We start from the raw sequence: 19,409 nt of genomic DNA on the forward strand, positions 1-19,409 counted from the left end.
GTCTAGGTAATGCGTTCCTACTTCAAGCGTGCCGACCCGTTCTTTGACGAGCAGGAGAACCACAGTCTGATTGGAGTGGCCAACGTGTTTCTGGCCTGTCTCTTCTACGACGTCAAGCTGCAGTACGCTGTACCCATCATCAACCAGAAGGGAGAGGTGTGTGTGTGTGTGTGTGTTCATCTCATTAAGCTGCAGTACGCTGTACCCATCATCAACCAGAAGGGAGAGGTGTGTGTGTGTGTGTTCATCTCATTAAGCTGCAGTACGCTGTACCCATCATCAACCAGAAGGGAGAGGTACAGCCGTGTGTGTGACCGTGTGTGTGACCGTGTGTGTGACCGTGTGTGTGACCGTGTGTGTGTGTGTGTGTGTGTGTGTGACCGTGTGTGTGACTGTGTGTGTGTGTGTGTGACTGTGTGTGTGTGTGACTGTGTGTTCGTGTTCTACAAAGGTCAAGCTGCAGTACGCTGTACCCAGCAACCAGAAGGGAGAGGTACGTGTGTGTGTGTGTGTTTGACTGAGATGTCTGTCTGTCTTCCTGTTAGGTTGCAGGGCGTCTACATGTGGAGGTGTGGCGAGGGAGCGAGGGGCTGGAGAAAGGAGAGACCAGTCCAGATGGCGAGACACAGGAACGCAAAATGGAGTGTGTGGTAAGAGACAACATCAGGTCCTGAAACACATAGGTGGATATCAGACACACTGAAATGTCAGGTCCTGAAACACATAGGTGGATATCCTCACTGAACTTCTGGAGAGTTTGCTGCACTGAAAGTAAAGGGGCTGAATAATTTTGCACGCCCAATTTTTCAGTTTTTGATTTGTTAAAAAAGTTTGAAATATCCAATAAATGTCGTTCCACTTCATGATTGTGGCCCACTTGTTGTTGATTCTTCACAAAAAAATACAGTTTTATATCTTTATGTTTGAAGCCTGAAATGTGGCAAAAGGTCGCAAAGTTCAAGGGGGCCGAATACTTTCGCAAGGCACTGTAAGTCCCAGACTGTATTGTGTGTTATCCTCCATGATTTAACAGTGGAAATAAGTCTAATAAGTGTATATAAGCTGAGTGTTTTGTCTTTCTCTTCCCTCTCTCTCTCCTCCCCGCTCACTCTCTCTCTCTCTCTCCCTGCTCTCTGTCTCCTCCCTTCTCCTCCCCTGCTCTCTCATCCTATCTCATCCGCTCTCCCTTTGTCTCCTCCCTTCTCCTCCTCTCCTCTCTCTCTCTCTCTCACTCTGTCTCCTCCCTCCTCCTCATCTCTCCCTCTGTCTCCTCCCTCCTCTCCCTCCTCTCTGTCTCCAGGTCAGGATCCTGCAGGCTACAGGTCTTCCTCGCCACCTGTGTAACTTTGTGTTCTGCCAGTACCATTTCTGGGGACAGGATGAGCCTGTCTTCATTGCCCCGGAGGTGGCGCCCACACCCCCGTCAGCCACCAGCAGAGATCCCCTCTGCACCGTACTTTTCGACAGTAGCAAGGTGGGATAATTGAGTCTGGGCCGGATTACTGAATGGGCACGCAGGGACCCAGATATTATATAAACATGCCATAACCCATGACAAAATGTGTAGAATTGCAGAAAATTTGGTTTAAAACTGCAAAAATGTTCTCTCGGCCCCATGGTAAAATTTGATAGAATTGCAGGAAGTTAGCCACCCTCCTGGAGGTAGGGGCCCCGGATGTGGTCGTCCAGCCCTGAATGGGGGAGTCACTAGATATACCGAGGTTTGAAGGCCTTTCTATATGTCCTTTTCTGTGTTTTTATTCGCTAAAGAGGAGTCTCTCACCATGTGACTATAACTACTGTTCCCCGAACAGTACAACAGACTTCGGTTGAAGGATCTATAATCACGCCTGACAAGGCCAATGAAATACGCGTCTCGCTTCCACAGTTGATAAGCCTGAGGCTTATAAGTTGATAAGAGGCTCGGATTCATTCCTTCGAACTTAACACCGCTCTTCACTGAGCCTAGGGTAACCGAGTAGGCTACAGGGGATTTAAACATGAACAAGCTTCCAAACTAAGTTGTGCTGGATGAAGTCTGTCCCCTTGTGGACACAGGGGGCTCCGGTAATGCCTGACGTAGCACTCCAAACGGGGAGGCACTGGCGTCACAATAGGGTTTTTGTGGAGGGGCTCACCGCTCACTCAGACCTGTGCTAAAGCCCCTTGCTCTGAGGCTCGGAGGTCATCATCTGAGGTGCAGCAAGCCCTGCTTCCTCCGCCTTCCTCCGACTTCCTCCGACTCCAGGAATTGGAAATAGGAATGTGAGTGCCATAATGCAAAGCTAGTAAGCTTAACCAACAACGCAGTTCAAGAAATAGTTATAAAAAATATTTACAAAATAAAGTAAAACATGAAGTAATACAATAACGAGGCTATATACAGGGGGTACCGGGTCAGTGTGGAGGCTATATACAGGGGGTACCGGGTCAGTGTGGAGGCTATATACAGGGGGTACCGGGTCAGTGTGGAGGCTATATACAGGGGGTACCGGGTCAGTGTGGAGGCTATATACAGGGGGTACCGGTCCGGGTCAGTTTGGAGGCGATATACAGGGGTACCGGTACCGGGTCAGTGTGCAGGCGATATACAGGGGGTACCGGTACCGGGTCAGTTTGGAGGCGATATACAGGGGGTACCGGTACCGGGTCAGTTTGGAGGCGATATACAGGGGTACCGGGTCAGTGTGGAGGCTATATACAGGGGGTACCGGGTCAGTGTGGAGGCTATATGGGGGTACCGGGTCAGTGTGGAGGCTATATACAGGGGGTACCGGGTCAGTGTGGAGGCTATATACAGGGGGTACCGGTACCGGGTCAGTTTGGAGGCGATATACAGGGGTACCGGTACCGGGTCAGTGTGCAGGCGATATACAGGGGTACCGGTACCGGGTCAGTTTGGAGGCGATATACAGGGGGTACCGGTACCGGGTCAGTTTGGAGGCGATATACAGGGGGTACCGGTACCGGGTCAGTTTGGAGGCGATATACAGGGGGTACCGGGTCAGTTTGGAGGCGATATACATTGGGTACCGGTACCGGGTGTGTGTAGGTAATCATTCAGCCAGGTTACCTGGGCACAGGGACTATGGTGGTCTGCTAGAAACATGTAGGTATTACAGACTCGGTCAGGAAGAGGTTGAAAATGTCATTGAAGACACTTGACAGTTGGTCTGCGCACACTTTGAGTACACACCCTGGTAATCAGTCTGGCCTTCGGCTTTATGAATGTTTACCTGTTTAAAGGTCTTGCTCACATCGGCTACGTAGAGGGTTGTCTAGTTGGTATAATTGATTTGGGAGATAGAAGCAGGAATGCGTAATAGGGTTTTTTATTGTACCCAAACGATGGTGTGCCGTATATAGGCAAGGGACGAAGACCAAACAAACACTATACAAAAACACAGGGATGGAACCCAAACAAAAGAGCGAGGAGTACATCGAATAAATAACAAGCGCACGATGATTAACACACGGGACAAGACCCGTAATCATTTGCGCAATCCACAAGGGCACGAAATCCCAAAACACACAGCACAGGTACTCACACGTACCAACGGACATTGTAACAATAATCGACAAGACCATGGAAACCAAAGGGCACATATATACTAATCAGTGGGAATAGGGGACAGGTGTGCCGGAAAGTTCCGGAGGGATCCATGACAAGGGTGATCACACAGTTGTCCAGAACAGCTGGTGCGCTTATGCATGCTTCAGTGTTGTTTGCCTCGAAGCGAACATAAAAAGGCATTTAGCTCGTCTTTAGGCTCGCGTAACTGTGCATCTCACGGCTGTTTCCCTTTGTTGTCTGTAATAGTTTGCAAGCCCTGCCACATTTGACGAGCGTCGTAAAAATAAAAAATCTTCGTCCAGTTCGAGATGAGTAATCGCTGTTCTGTTATCCAGAAAGCTCTTTCGGTCATAAGAGACGGTAGCAGCAATATTATGTACAAAATAAGTTACAAACAAACAATGCAACAACAACATAAAACGGACTAAATAATACAGTTGGTTAGGATAAATAAAAAAATCTGCCATCGCCAAGTTTCCAGGATTTTGCAAAACCTACCCAGAGTAAAGCAGAAGAACCGTAGAACAGTGCCCATGTTTGTTTGTCTATATGTGTTTGTTCCCAGGAGCTGGAGGTGTGTGTGTCTGAGGAGTTTGTGGAGTTTGTGGCGGAGGGGGCAGTGGCCATCGAGGTGTTTGGACATAAACAGGTGAACCACCGCAGGAACCTGGCTCTCTGGGATCTGGGAGTCATTCAGGCCAAGACACGAACCCTCAGAGAGAGGTGAGATCTAGTAGGAGATTAGGAGTCCACCGGTATAGATGGGACATATGGGTTGGTGTGTACTGGGTTGTAATTCACTAGAACCCAAGTGGATGAAACGAGGGGCAATCTGGACTTGTTCAATAAAGAAACTCTATTTTTCATTGGAAAATGTGTTCCGATTGCAAAATGTTTTGCTAAGTGGGCACTAATGAGTACGACTCCGGTAATGTCTGGTCTGGTGTAATGACTGGTCTGGTGTAATGACTGGTCTGGTGTAATGTCTGGTATAATGTCTGGTCTGGTGTAATGACTGGTCTGGTGTAATGTCTGGTATAATGTCTGGTCTGGTGTAATGACTGGTCTGGTGTAATGTCTGGTGTAATGTCTGGTATAATGTCTGGTCTGGTGTAATGACTGGTCTGGTGTAATGTCTGGTATAATGTCTGGTCTGGTGTAATGACTGGTCTGGTGTAATGTCTGGTATAATATCTGGTCTGGTCTGTAATGACTGGTCTGGTGTAATGTCTGGTCTGGTATAATGTCTGGTCTGGTGTAATGACTGGTCTGGTGTAATGTCTGGTATAATGTCTGGTCTGGTGTAATGACTGGTCTGGTGTAATGACTGGTCTGGTGTAATGACTGGTCTGGTGTAATGACTGGTCTGGTGTAATGACTGGTCTGGTGTAATGACTGGTCTGGTATAATGTCTGGTCTGGTGTAATGACTGGTCTGGTGTAATGTCTGGTATAATGTCTGGTCTGGTGTAATGACTGGTCTGGTGTAATGACTGGTCTGGTGTAATGACTGGTCTGGTGTAATGACTGGTCTGGTGTAATGACTGGTCTGGTGTAATGACTGGTCTGGTGTAATGACTGGTCTGGTGTAATGACTGGTCTGGTGTAATGACTGGTCTGGTGTAATGTCTGGTCTGGTGTAATGACTGGTCTGGTGTAATGTCTGGTCTGGTGTAATGTCTGGTGTAATGTCTGGTATAATGTCTGGTCTGGTGTAATGACTGGTCTGGTTTAATGTCTGGTCTGGTTTAATGTCTGGTCTGGTATAATGTCTGGTCTGGTGTAATGACTGGTCTGGTGTAATGTCTGGTATAATGTCTGGTCTGGTGTAATGACTGGTCTGGTGTAATGTCTGGTGTAATGTCTGGTATAATGTCTGGTCTGGTGTAATGACTGGTCTGGTTTAATGTCTGGTCTGGTATAATGTCTGGTCTGGTGTAATGTCTGGTCTGGTGTAATGACTGGTCTGGTGTAATGACTGGTCTGGTGTAATGACTGGTCTGGTGTAATGACTGGTCTGGTGTAATGACTGGTCTGGTGTAATGACTGGTCTGGTGTAATGACTGGTCTGGTATAATGTCTGGTATAATGTCTGGTCTGGTTTAATGTCTGGTCTGGTTTAATGTCTGATCTGGTTTAATGTCTGGTCTGGTAAAATGACTGGTATAATGTCTGGTATAATGACTGGTCTGGTTTAATGTCTGATCTGGTTTAATGTCTGGTCTGGTAAAATGACTGGTTTAATGTCTGGTCTGGTATAATGTCTGGTATAATGACTGGTCTGGTATAATGTCTGGTATAATGACTGGTCTGGTATAATGTCTGGTCTGGTATAATGACTGGTTTAATGTCTGGTCTGGTAAAATGACTGGTATAATGTCTGGTATAATGACTGGTCTGGTTTAATGTCTGATCTGGTTTAATGTCTGGTCTGGTAAAATGACTGGTTTAATGTCTGGTCTGGTATAATGTCTGGTTTAATGTCTGGTCTGGTATAATGTCTGGTATAATGACTGGTCTGGTATAATGTCTGGTCTGGTATAATGACTGGTTTAATGTCTGGTCTGGTATAATGTCTGGTTTAATGTCTGGTCTGTGTGTCTCCAGGTGGAGTGAGGTGACTCGTAGGCTGGATCTCTGGGTTCAGGTGTTGGAGCTGAATGACGCAGGAGAGTTCACCCCTGTAGAGGTCCTACCACCCAAGGACGTACGCACCGGGGGCATCTTCCAGCTCAGACAGGTGTTTCTGTGGATTTTTTCTATTCTTGTGAGGACATTCTACTGTGTGTGTGTATGTGTGTGTACAGTAGGACAAAAAAGTATTTAGTCAGCCACCAATTGTGTAAGTTCTCCCACTTAAAAAGATGACAGAGGCCTGTAATTTTCATCATAGGTACACTTCAACTATGATGGACAAAATGAGAAAAAAAACTCCAGAAAATCACATTGTAGGATTTTTTTATTAATTTATTTGCAAATGGTGGAAAATAAGTATTTGGTCACCTACAAACAAGCAAGATTTCTGGCTCTCACAGACCTGTAACTTCTTCTTTAACAGGCTCCTCTGTCCTCCACTCGTTACCTGTCACAGTAGGTTCAGTCTTGTCGTGTGGAGGTACGTTCCTTCCAGGAACCATGCCTCTAATCTTAACCCTGTCTCTAACCCCCTCCCCACCCAGGGCCAGTCTCAGACTCAGGAACCATGCCTCTAATCTTAACCCTGTCTCTATCCCCCTCCAGGGCCAGTCTCAGACTCAGGAACCATGCCTCTAACCTTAACCCTGTCTCTATCCCCCTCCCCACCCAGGGCCAGTCTCGTCGTTTGCAGGTGGAGGTACGGTCTGTACCTGACTCAGGAACCATGCCCCTCATCGCCACAAACATCCTCTCTGTATCCATTGGCAACGTGGAGGTACGCGAGATCTGCCGCTGGGATGAGGACATGGACAGCTATCAGGTAACACTGACTGCAATCCGTTTTAATAGTAGTTTGAGACATTGGGAGAATCTCAATTGCATTTTTTGTTGATTCTTAGCGTCCTCTCTTCTCGTTGCCTCCTCAAAAAAAAAAATGTTTGGATTAGAAGGTCAGAGGTCCATCCCCTCTGACTTTCTCATCCAGTGGGTTTTTAGGAGGTGAGGAAAGAGGATGGGAGCAATCAAGAAAATTAAATGGATGTTCTCGCATAAGAGTTGAGTGAAGGAAAGTAGTCACAGGGGGTTGTTTAGTAGGGCACAGCAAAGCAAAACTGAACTTTGTTCTGATAATACTGGTGTGTGTGTGTGTGTGCAGGAAGGTGATCTGGAGAGGTTGAGGGACCAGTGGCTGACCACTCTCACTAAGAGGCAACAGTACCTGGACCAGCACCTGCAGAAGATGGTCCAAAAGCCCGGTCAGACTGACAGACACATTACATTACACACAGAGCATATTCATGACTTGTATTTGACTAAAAATCTTAGTAATAATGAGTGCTTTACAGTTAAAATAGTATTGATAATGAGTGTTATGCAGCTAAAATAGTTTTGTGTTTGTAGATAAGTCAGAGGATGACGTGGAGAGGGAGGCCCAGCTGTTAGAGTGGCGTTTGACCCTGACAGAGGAACGTAACGCTGTCCTGTTACCTTCGGCTGGTAGCGGGATCCCTGGAGCCCCCGCTGAGAGGTAAAGGGTGTGCGTGTGTGCGTGTGTGTGTGTGTGTGTGTGTGTGTGTGTGTGTGTGTGTGTGTGCGTTTGTTTGTTCACATGCCCGTAATTGCTAATAACCCATCTGCGAAAATCTGAGGTCTGCACCCGACCCGCTAATATAGAAAATACGCTGCCACAGTCAGAGATACCGGAACATTCTTTTTGACAGGGGGTGCAGGAGCCATTTTTTTTTTTTTCAAGCCTAATGTTTCTGCTTATAATTTCCGACAATTTGGTTGCTATTTGTTAGTCAACTTGTCTATCATTTAGATTTTCAACCTGTCCCTGACCTGGTCTGTAAAACCAATTTGTTTCAAGCAGACCACCATAGTCCCTGTGCCCAAGAACACCAAGGTAAACTGTCTAAATGAGTATCGCTCCGTAGCACTCGCATCTATATCCATTAAATGGGTTTGAAAGGCTGGTCATGGCTCATATCAACACCATCATCCCAGACACCCCTAGACCCACTCCAATTCGCATACCGCCCCAACAGATCCACAGATGACGCGATATCTACTCCACACTGCCCTCAAACACCTGGACTAAATCAATACCTATGTATGAATCAATCAATCAAATGTATTTATAAAGCCCTTTTTACATCAGCTGATGTCACAAAGTGCTGTACAGAAACCCAGCCTAAAACCCCAAACAGCAAGCAATGCAGGTGTAGAAGCACGGTGGCTAGGAAAAACTCCCTAGAAAGGCAGGAACCTAGGAACAAACCTAGAGAGGAACCAGGCTATGAGGGGTTGCCAGTCCTCTTCTGGCTGTGCAGAGAATGCTGTTCATTGACTACAGCCCAGCATTCAACACCATTGTCCCCTCCAAGCTCATCACCAAGCTGGGACCCTGGGACTGAACCCCTCCCTCTGAAACTTGATCCTGGACTTCCTGATGGGCCGTCCCCAGGCGGTGTTGGTAGTCAACAACACATCTGCCACGCTGACCATCAACACTGGGTCCCTTCAGGGATGCGTGCTTAGGCCCCTCCTGTACTCCCTGTTCACGACTGCAACACCATCATTAAGTTTGCTGATGACACAACAATGGGTCGTCTGATCACGACGATGATGAGACAGCCTTGGTGACAACAACCTCTTGTCTCAACGTCAGCAAGACAAAGGAGCTGATTGGGGACTACAGGAAACGGAGAGGTGAGCACCCCCCCCCATCCACATTAATGGGGCTGTAGTGGAGCTGCTCGAGAGCTTAAAGTTCCTCCGTGTCCACATCAATAAGGAATTGATATGGTCTACACACACCCACACAGGTGTGAATAGGGCACGACAACGCCTCTTACCCCTCAGGAGGCTGAAAAGCTTCGGCATGTGTCCTCAGATCCTCAAAAAGTTGTACAGCTGCACCATCGAGAGCATCTTGACTGGCTGCATCATGAAATTACATTTTATTTGTCACATACACATGGTTAGCAGATGTTAATGCGAGTGTAGCGAAATGCTTGTGCTTCTAGTTCCGACCATGCAGTAATATCTAACAAGTAATCTAACCTAACTATTTCACAACAACTACCTTATACAAACAGGTGTAAATGAATGAATAAGAATATGTACATAAAAAAAATATGAATGAGCGATGGCTGAACGGCATAGGCAAGATGCTGTAGATGGTATAGAGTACAGTATATACATATGTCGTGTCTTTACTCTCATTAAACTGAAGACTTATAGTTTTTATCAAAGATTCTCTGTAATTAGTATTACGCGATTAGACTGATTAATCATGTAAATGTAATTAACTAGGAAGTCGGGGCACCAAGGAAAATATTCAGATTACAAAGTTATCATTTCCTAAAATAACTTTTCAGATATTTTTTCTGATCAATTAGTCTTCAAATTAATGAATTATTTACTTTACCTCACGTTAGTCTCATTCCAAACGTCGTAAATTGTTGGTTATCTGCACGAACCCAGTCTTCATTGAGTCATCCATACATCAATTGTCTTAAATTATTTATTTATTACTAACTAAGTAATTCACAGAAATGCATAAACAAACAGTAAATATGGTCACATGAAATGATTGGAGAATGTGCCCTAGTGGGCTGAACCGGCATGGCGGTTTGTTAGACAAAGGGGCAATGGGGGGTCGACTAAGAAGTCACTACAGAGTGATAATTATAACAATTGAAATGCTAATCCTTTACACATGAACGCTCACTCATTCGGGAACAATTACAATCAATATATATATTTACGCTCAGTGTGTCGTCTTGATCGCTGGTGAAAAGTTTGTTTCTTTTGTTTCTTTTGTAGAATTTTCCGTCTCTTTCCCTCTCTTTCCCTCTCTCTCTCTCTCGGTTGTGGTAAGAGGGGATAGTTCAGAGTGACATTCGTTATAGAATGGGTGTTTCGGCGGTTGTCGTTCTTCGCGTTCAATGATACCGAATTCCTAGCTGCAGACTAGTAATTAATATCAAAGACTTGTTCTTATTCTGTTGGTATCGATAGTCTAAGAGTTTAACCACATGGTATGGTTAAAAGATTCAGCAATGGTCTACAATCTTTGTCCTCCTGATGGAGAAAAACATGATCTGCAACCTTTAACCATCTCGTAATTGAGGTAAGCTCGGTCTGCTGATCGAAAACCCGAGTGGGGGTTTTATTCGGAAGGGCCGAAAAGGGCTGTCCCCAGGATGTCTGGCCCTAACTGGGCTCAGGGGCGGTCCAGGATGTCTGGCCCTAACTGGGCTCAGGGGCGGTCCAGGATGTCTGGCCCTAACTGGGCTCAGGGGCGGTCCTCTGATTTAGTTCAAATCAAAAGGGAATTGTATTTTTCTTCATTAAACAGTCCAAAATCATATTACACCATTATACAAACAGTATCATACTCACTCATTCATCTTATACAACATTTAGATGTAAACCTCATATCTGAGGCTATTATATAAACAGCGTTATGGTAATGTGGCCACACCGTCTCCCATGAGCTTCCCCAAGTTGGAGATGAAGTCACATTCGAGCAGGACAATAACCTAAAACACAAGGCCAATTCTACACTGGAGTTGCTTTCCAAGAAGACTGTGAATGTTCCTGAGTGGCCAAATTACAGGTTTGACTTAAGTCTGCTTGAAAATCTATGGCATGACCTGACAATGGTTGTCTAGCAATGATCAACAACCAACTTGACAGAGCTTGAATAATTTAGGAAAAAATCATGGGCAAACGTTGCATAATCCATGTGTGTGAAAACTCCTAGAGATTTACATTATACATTATTTCACAGCTGTAATCGTATTGACTCAGGGGGGTTGAATACTTATCTAATCCAAGGTATGTTAGTGTTTTTATTTTGTTGTTTTTACAAATGTTCACATTTTTTTTGAGTATTTTGTGTAGATATTTTGACAAAAATGACCAATTTTAATCCCACTTTGTAACAACATAATTTGGAACAATTCAAGGGGTGTGAATACTTTCTGAAGCCTCAATTACCTGGTACCGCTGCACATCAACGTGGTACTGGCACTCCCTGTATATAGAAATGCTATTTTTTTTAACTCGTTATTCATTATTCACTCTATTTATTCCTAGTGTCACTATTTTAAAAGTCATTTTTTTGGTATCTTTAACTCTGCATTGTTAGAAAATGACCCATAGGTAAGTGTTTCACCGTTAGTCTACACCTGTTGTTTTACAAAGCATGTGACAAGTAACATTTGATTTGATAGGCCTACACATGCAGCTTCTCTTCTGTCATTGGTTGTTGCTCACCACATCGATCGAATCAATGCTTTAATCTAGTTGACATCGGAAAGGTTTTCTCTTTCTCCACTTCTCTCTCGCAGCAAAGACGTTTAGGTACCAGGGAGAAAATGCAATTATAAATATTTTAAAAAGATTTAAAAAAAAAAAAAAAAAATAAAAGATTTTTGGTGCAAAATGTTCAATTGGCATCAGTTTGACCTTTTTTTTTTAAAGAAAATGTAGAAGCTGTGAAAACTATCCAACATGTTTCTGATAAGATTTCTGTTTAGCTTGGAGGCCTATTTTATGTTGCTGAAATTCTATCAGTCTTTATGATGCTGTTAAAGATAACACCTTTACAGACGGTCCCTAACCGCACATTCGTTCTCTCAAGATGCTGAAAGGAATAAGTCAAATTTATCCATTCTGGTTCCTGGGGTCAAATGTCCATTTTGGTGCATCATTTTAATGCAAGTTATGCTTAATTCTGCAGGAGTTAATATGAACCTATGTGAGAGGTTGTAGACTTACAGTCGGTGTCCAGATTTCAGTCACTATTCCATTTAACCCATATGAACAGTACCCTTGACATGCCATATTTCAAGTCCCACGTCCCTGACTGTTGAATTTGTATAGCGCCTCACAATCATCACACGCAACAGCTTTCCAAACGTTAGACTACTGTTATGACCCCTCCTTCTATTGATTTTCAACTCTCCTGCTTTTCTCTTAATTCAATTAAACTCTGATATTGATCCACTGAGACAAAAATTTCTTTGTCAGTTGGTGTGTATTTGGCGCTTATACCGTTAGGCCCGGAATCTGAGGCTTACGTCCAGATAAGAATAACGAAAGAACCTCAATTTCTTTTGAAATGAACCTTTTTATTTAACCTTTATTTAACTAGGCGAGTCCGTTAAGAACAAATTCTTATTTACAATGACGGCCTACCAGGGAACAGTGCCTGCCTTGTTCAGGAGCAGAACAATATATTTTTACCTTGTTAGCTTGGGGATTCGATCCAGCAACCTTTCGGTTACTGGCCCAATGCTGTAACCACTTGGCTACCACAGGGACTGCGGGTTGTGAGTGAACCCGCGCATCACTAGCGTGCGTGTTGAAGCTGTGTGCGCTGAGTGTTCTGATTTGCCTATTTCCCCACAGAGATCCTGTTCCTGGGATGGAGGCACACATTCCTGTTCTCTTCCTGGACCTCAGTGGTATGTTCCGTTGTTCCTTCTGTCCTCCCCTATCTTCACCATCATCAGTGGTATGTTCCGTTGTTCCTTCTGTCCTCCCCTATCTTCACCATCATCAGTGGTATGTTCCGTTGTTCCTTCTGTCCTCCCCTATCTTCACCATCATCAGTGGTATGTTCCGTTGTTCCTTCTGTCCTCCCCTATCTTCACCATCAGTGGTATGTTCCGTTGTTCCTTCTGTCCTCCCCTATCTTCACCATCAGTGGTATGTTCCGTTGTTCCTTCTGTCCTCCCCTATCTTCACCATCAGTGGTTTGTTCCTTCTGTCCTCCCCTATCTTCACCATCAGTGGTATGTTCTATTGTTTACTTTCTCTTTCCTTCATCTTAGTCACAGATATAAATAATATTTTTGCCTCTGAACTCACCACCCCTCTCCCCCCCCCTCTCTCTTCTCGCCCTCCAGCTGATGATTTCCAGGATAACTTATCTGCTCCACTGGCTGGGGGTCTAGATGCCATGCTTAACCAGGAGGATGAGGATGCGTTTTTTGACTTGCACATCGTCAAGCACTACGATGGAGGAGAGGTGAGGACCATAGAGAGACAATCACACAAACACAGCATTGTGGGCTTCGTCACTCCCAACCTCACACTTAAATACCTTTTTATCAATCCTCTCGTCTAAAAGCATATACAAGCTCAGATCCCAGTCTTGTTTTCTGCTAACAGTCATGAACATTAGAACAGACTATGAGTGGGGGGGGGGGAGTGTTTTCACTACTCTGCCCACTGGCCTTGGAATTCCCTCCAAGCCAAGCTAAACCTACAGGACCTGGTATCCCTGGAGGAGTTATGGCCTTGGAATTCCCTCCAAGCTAAACCTACAGGACCTGGTGTCCCTGGAGGAGTTCTGGCCTTGGAATTCCCTCCAAGCCAAGCTAAACCTACAGGACCTGGTGTCCCTGGAGGAGTTATGGCCTTGGAATTCCCTCCAAGCTAAACCTACAGGACCTGGTGTCCCTGGAGGAGTTCTGGCCTTGGAATTCCCTCCAAGCCAAGCTAAAACTACAGGACCTGGTGTTCCTGGAGGAGTTCTGGCCTTGGAATTCCCTCCAAGCTAAAACTACAGGACCTGGTGTCCCTGGAGGAGTTCTGGCCTTGGAATTCCCTCCAAGCCAAGCTAAAACTACAGGACCTGGTGATCCTGGAGGAGTTCTGGCCTTGGAATTCCCTCCAAGCTAAACCTACAGGACCTGGTGTCCCTGGAGGAGTTCTGGCCTTGGAATTCCCTCCAAGCCAAGCTAAACCTACAGGACCTGGTATCCCTGGAAGAGTTCTGGCCTTGGAATTCCCTCCAAGCCAAGCTAAACCTACAGGACCTGGTGATCCTGGAGGAGTTCTGGCCTTGGAATTCCCTCCAAGCCAAGCTAAAACTAGAAGACCTGGTGACCCTGGAGGAGTTCTAGCCTTGGAATTCCCTCCAAGCCAAGCTACAACTACAGGACCTGGAGGAGTTCAAAGGACAAATAGATGAACAGGTTGTTGGTATGTAGTTGGTTCTAGTTGTCGCCCGATGGCACTAGTCGTGTTGCCTTATGGAAGGAAGGATAATGTCTCACTTGAAGCATTTTGATTAGTGATGGGGGAGAAGAGCATACAGATACATATTGCAATATAGTTTGTGGATGATATTACATGGATATTTGACTCCTAAGTATACATTTAAATGATAATATACACTACCGTTCAAAAGTTTGGGGTCACTTAGAAATGTCCTTGTTTTTAAAAGAAAATCAATTGTTTTGTCCATTTAAAATAGAATCAAATTGATCAGAAATAGACATGGTTAATGTTGTAAATGACTATTTCAGCTGGAAACGGCAGATTTAAAAAAAATAAAAAAATAAAAATAAAAAAGGAATATCTACATAGGCGTACAGAGGCCCATTGTCAGCAACCATCACTCCTGTGTTCCAACGGCACGTGGTGTTAGCTAATCCAAGTTTATCATTTTAAAAGGCTAATTGATCATTAGAAAACCCTTTTGCAATCATGTTAGCACAGCTGAAAACTGTTGTTTTGATAAAAGAAGCAATAAAACTGGCCTTTAGACTAGTTGAGTATCTGGAGCATCAGCATTTGTGGGTTCGATTACAGGCTCAAAATGGCCAGAAACAATTAACTTTCTTCTGAAATTCGTCATTCTATTCTTGTTCTGAGAAATGCATTTTTTTCCATGTGAGAAATTGCCAACACTGTGTACTACTTCCTTCACAGAAGGGGAGGCCCCAGTGCAGAACTGAGCTTGAGGACAAATACATTGGTGTCTAGTTTGAGAAACAGACGCAGCTTCATTAAATAGTACCCACAAAACACCAGTCTCAACGTCAACAGTGAAGAGGCGACTCCGGGATGCTGGCCTTCTAGGCAGAGTTGCAAAGAAAAAGCCATATCCCAGACTGGCCAATAAAAAGAAAAGATTAAGACGGGCAAAAGAACACAAACACTGGACAGAGGAACTCTGCCTAGGAGACCAGCATCCCAGAGTCGCCTCTTCACTGTTGACGTTGAGACTGGTGTTTTGCGGGTACTATTTAATGAAGTTGCTTTCAAAAACAAGGACATTTTCTAAGTGACCCCAAACTTTTGAACGGTAGTGTATATCGATTTCATAATTTTTTTGGTACTGTAGGTAGCGTTACTTTGCACTAGTCGGCTGTACCTGAATTTTGGCCCAGGTATTTTTTTTAATCTTATAGCTTAACCTCCGTCTTCTTTTTAAATAAGACTGAGGTTTACATTTTTATTTCCTCGACTGATGGAAACACGTTTTCTCATGCTTTTCCTTGTCCCACTGCAACAGACAGGGTGAGCAATATGTTTAACATCAAATTGCAAACAAAATCACAGTATCAAATCTGAAGACATATAGAATCGTGAGAACTGCGCCTAATTATCTTGGTAATATTGTATCTCGAGGTCCCTGGCAATCCCCCACCCTGATCTTAATACTGGAGTGTCTTTTGACATATTGCGCTCTGTTTTTTCAGACTTTTGTGTTGTGCATGTTCTTAACTGACATGCCTCTTTTATATTGATGTACAGTATGACTGTCTGGTGGACGTCATGTGACTGACTGTCTGGTGGACGTCATGTGACTGTCTGTCTGGTGGACGTCATGTGACTCTCTGTCTGGTGGACGTCATGTGACTGTCTGTCTGGTGGCCGTCATGTGACTGTCTGTCTGGTGGACGTCATGTGACTGGCTGGTGGCCGTCATGTGACTGTCTGTCTGGTGGACGTGGCGGCTGTCTGTCTGGTGGACGTCGCGTGACTGTCTGTCTGGTGGCCTGTCTGTCTGGTGGACGTGACTGTCTGTCTGGTGGACGTCGCGTGACTGTCTGTCTGGTGGACGTCGCGTGACTGTCTGTCTGGTGGACGTCGCGTGACTGTCTGTCTGGTGGACGTCGCGTGACTGTCTGTCTCTGGTGGACGTCGCGTGACTGTCTGTCTGGTGGACGTCGCGTGACTGTCTGTCTGGTGGACGTCGCGTGACTGTCTGTCTGGTGGACGTCGCGTGACTGTCTGTCTGGTGGACGTGACTGTCTGTCTGGTGGACGTCGCGTGACTGTCTGTCTGGTGGGCGTCGCGTGACTGTCTGTCTGGTGACGTCGCGTGACTGTCTGTCTGGTGGACGTCGTGACTGTCTGACTGTGACTGTCTGTCTGGTGGACGTCGCGTGACTGACTGTGACTGTCTGTCTGGTGGACGTCGCGTGACTGTCTGTCTGGTGGACTGTGACTGTCTGTCTGGTGGACGCGCGTGACTGTCTGTCTCTGGTGGACGTCGTGACTGTCTGTCTGGTGGACGCGCGTGACTGACTGTGACTGTCTGTCTGGTGGACGTCGCGTGACTGTCTGTCTGGTGGACGTCGCGTGACTGTCTGTCTGGTGGGTGGACTGTGTCTGTCTGGTGGACGTCGCGTGACTGTCTGTCTGGTGGACGTCGCGTGACTGTCTGTCTGGTGGCCGCGTGACTGTCTGTCGTGACTGTCTGTCTGTCTGGTGGACGTCGCGTGACTGTCTGTCTGGTGGACGCGCGTGACTGTCTGTCTGGTGGACTGTCGTCTGGTGGACGTGACTGTCTGTCTGGTGGCCGTCGCGTGACTGTCTGTCTGGTGGCCGTCTGTCTGGTGGACGCGCGTGACCGTCTGTCTGGTGGACGTCTGACCGTCTGTCTGGTGGCCGTCGCGTGACCGTCTGTCTGGTGGGCGTCGCGTGACCGTCTGTCTGGTGGACGCTCGCGTGACCGTCCGTCTGGTGGCCGTCGCGTGACTGTCCGTCCGTCTGGTGGCCGTCGGTGGGCGTGACTGTCCGGTGGGCGTCGCGTGACCGTCCGTCGGTGTCTGGTGGCCGTCGCGTGACCGTCCGTCCGGTGGCCGTCGCGTGACCGTCCGTCGGTGGCCGTCGGTCCGTCCGGTGGCCGTGGTGACGTCCGTCCGGTGGCCGTCGCGTGACCGTCCGTCCGGTGGCCGTCGCGTGACCGTCCGTCCGGTGGCCGTCGCGTGACCGTCCGTCCGGTGGCCGTCGCGTGACCGTCCGTCCGGTGACCGTCCGCCCGGTGGCCGTCGCGTGACCGTCTGTGTCATGTGACTGTCTGGAACTGACCTGTTGAGGCTGCTGTCTTGGTCCAGGTCTCTCAGCTAACCTGGTTAAAGAAAGGTTGAATTAAAACACTGGATTTGTTAGGTTTATTGTGATGGTCACAGGACAATATTTTGAGAACCATTGCTTTTTAATGCTTGTTCTAGCAAACCAAGTATATACTTTTCTATCCCTGGAGCCCTACTCCAGCAAACCAATGTTGTGGAAATTCTTACACACAAGGACACTCGAAGTCCATCTTAAATGAGTCATTGTTTATTTGTCAGTGTACTGGAGAGGTTCCAACGAACTCAATGCACCATAGTACACATCTGTCAGAAAACTCTCCCGGGGCTGTCCCACCAGTTGTCCTATACACTACCGGTCAAAAGTTTTAGAACACCTACTCATTCAAAGGTTTTTCTTTATTTGTCCTATTTTCTACATTTTAGAATAATAGCGAAGACATCAAAACTACTAAATAACACATATGGAATCATGTAGTAACCAAAAAAACAACTCAAAATATATATTTTATATTTGAGATTCTTCAAATTGCCACCCTTTGCCTTGATGACAGCTTTGCACACTTTTGGCATTCTCTCAACCAGCTTCATGTGGTAGTCACCTGGAATGCATTTCAATTAACAAGTGTGGCCTTGTTGAAAGTGAATTTGTGGAATTTCTTTCCTTAATGCGTTTGAGCCAATCAGTTGTGTTGTGACAAGGTAGGGGTGGTATACAGAAGATAGCCCTATTTGGTAAAAGACCAAGTACATATTATGGAATAAACAGTTCAAATAAGCAAAGCGAAATGACAGTCCATCATTACTTTAAGACATGAAGGTTAGGCAATCCATGAAAATGTCAAGTTTCTTCAAGTGCAGTCGCAAAACCATCAAACGCTATGATGAAACTGTCTCTCACGAGGACCACCACAGGAAAGGAAGACGTGAGGGACCAAGACTGGTTCATGACGTGATGGACAAAGACTGGCTCATAGCATGTGACGGACCAAGAATGGTTCATAGCATGTGACGGACCAAGACCTATTTCTTCTTTCTAAGCTGAGATCTTGAAACTGAGATATCTTTCTTTTGTTCTCAAAACACGGTCGTTCGTTCTCAAAACAACGTCTGGTCCTCCTGCCAGCTACTGATAGGTGGGATTTGTACAGTCAGCCACTTGCAAGAACATAGAAATTGATTTATAGAACAGCACATGAATAGAATATAGAAATTAGTTATAAGAATAGCTCAAACATTACAATTTCCCTTACACCAAGTACACACTTTTATACACCTTCTCTCACCTCCCAGGTTGGTGCAGAGGCGTCGTGGGACTCTACGGTACATAACTGTCCCCAGCTGAGTCGCAGTGTGTCAGCTGACCTCAGGGTGTACCTGATCGTCAGGGTCGTAGTTCAGCTCTCTCACCCTGCTAACATGCACCTGGTCCTCCGAAAACGAATCTGTGTCAACCTAGCTGGACGACAGGTAGGAAGGGAGAGACACACACACACACACACACACACACACACACACACACACACACCGGACTACAGGTCAGAAACCTGCTCAGTAAGTTGCTCCTCCTGTAAGATACAGCTGTACATATTTTTTTAGCTTTCATTTAAAAAAAAATCTTTATTCATTTCTGGGTATAATTATTAGTATCCAGCCTATAGCAATGGTTTTGTATGATGTAACGACATTGGCCATAGTTGGGTTTTAATATCATGGTAATATATCAGGGTTGGGGTCAGAGTCTGTTGAAGAGGATGTCTCATCGCAGCACCATCCCTGGTTGTGGAGTCACCTTCGAGATCGTCTCCAACATCCCTGGGGTGAGCAAGGAACTATCGGTGCCAACATGACACCCATAAGCTATTCTATCTCAGTTTGCCAATCTCTGTATGCAATATCTATGGCAGTGAGCTGACCAGTCCCTCTGCTAGTGAGCTGACCAGTCCCTCTGCTAGTGAGCTGACCAGTCCCTCTGCTAGTGAGCTGACCAGTCCCTCTGCTAGTGAGCTGACCAGTCCCTCTGCTAGTGAGCTGACCAGTCCCTCTGCTAGTGAGCTGACCAGTCCCT

The 19,409-nt window shown here is 45.9% G+C and overlaps 1 protein-coding gene across 5 annotated transcripts in view; it reads left to right on the top strand.

Annotated features, from left to right (window-relative positions):
* LOC112236689 (kinesin-like protein KIF13B) overlaps positions 1-19,409 on the top strand; it is a 70,392-nt gene that overhangs the window by 40,925 nt on the left and 10,058 nt on the right. For all 5 annotated transcript variants that reach the window (XM_042301038.1, XM_042301040.1, XM_042301039.1 and 2 more), the window contains 12 exons: positions 7-156; positions 546-650; positions 1,301-1,474; positions 4,140-4,297; positions 6,181-6,313; positions 6,881-7,030; positions 7,367-7,466; positions 7,612-7,738; positions 12,637-12,692; positions 13,137-13,258; positions 18,635-18,811; positions 19,069-19,161. In XM_042301038.1, the coding sequence (XP_042156972.1) occupies positions 7-156; positions 546-650; positions 1,301-1,474; positions 4,140-4,297; positions 6,181-6,313; positions 6,881-7,030; positions 7,367-7,466; positions 7,612-7,738; positions 12,637-12,692; positions 13,137-13,258; positions 18,635-18,811; positions 19,069-19,161 (1,545 nt within the window). The remainder of the gene's footprint in view (positions 1-6; positions 157-545; positions 651-1,300; positions 1,475-4,139; positions 4,298-6,180; positions 6,314-6,880; positions 7,031-7,366; positions 7,467-7,611; positions 7,739-12,636; positions 12,693-13,136; positions 13,259-18,634; positions 18,812-19,068; positions 19,162-19,409) is intronic.

Source organism: Oncorhynchus tshawytscha, linkage group LG18, assembly GCF_018296145.1.
Source record: "Oncorhynchus tshawytscha isolate Ot180627B linkage group LG18, Otsh_v2.0, whole genome shotgun sequence".
NCBI classification, from domain to species: Eukaryota; Metazoa; Chordata; class Actinopteri; order Salmoniformes; family Salmonidae; genus Oncorhynchus; species Oncorhynchus tshawytscha.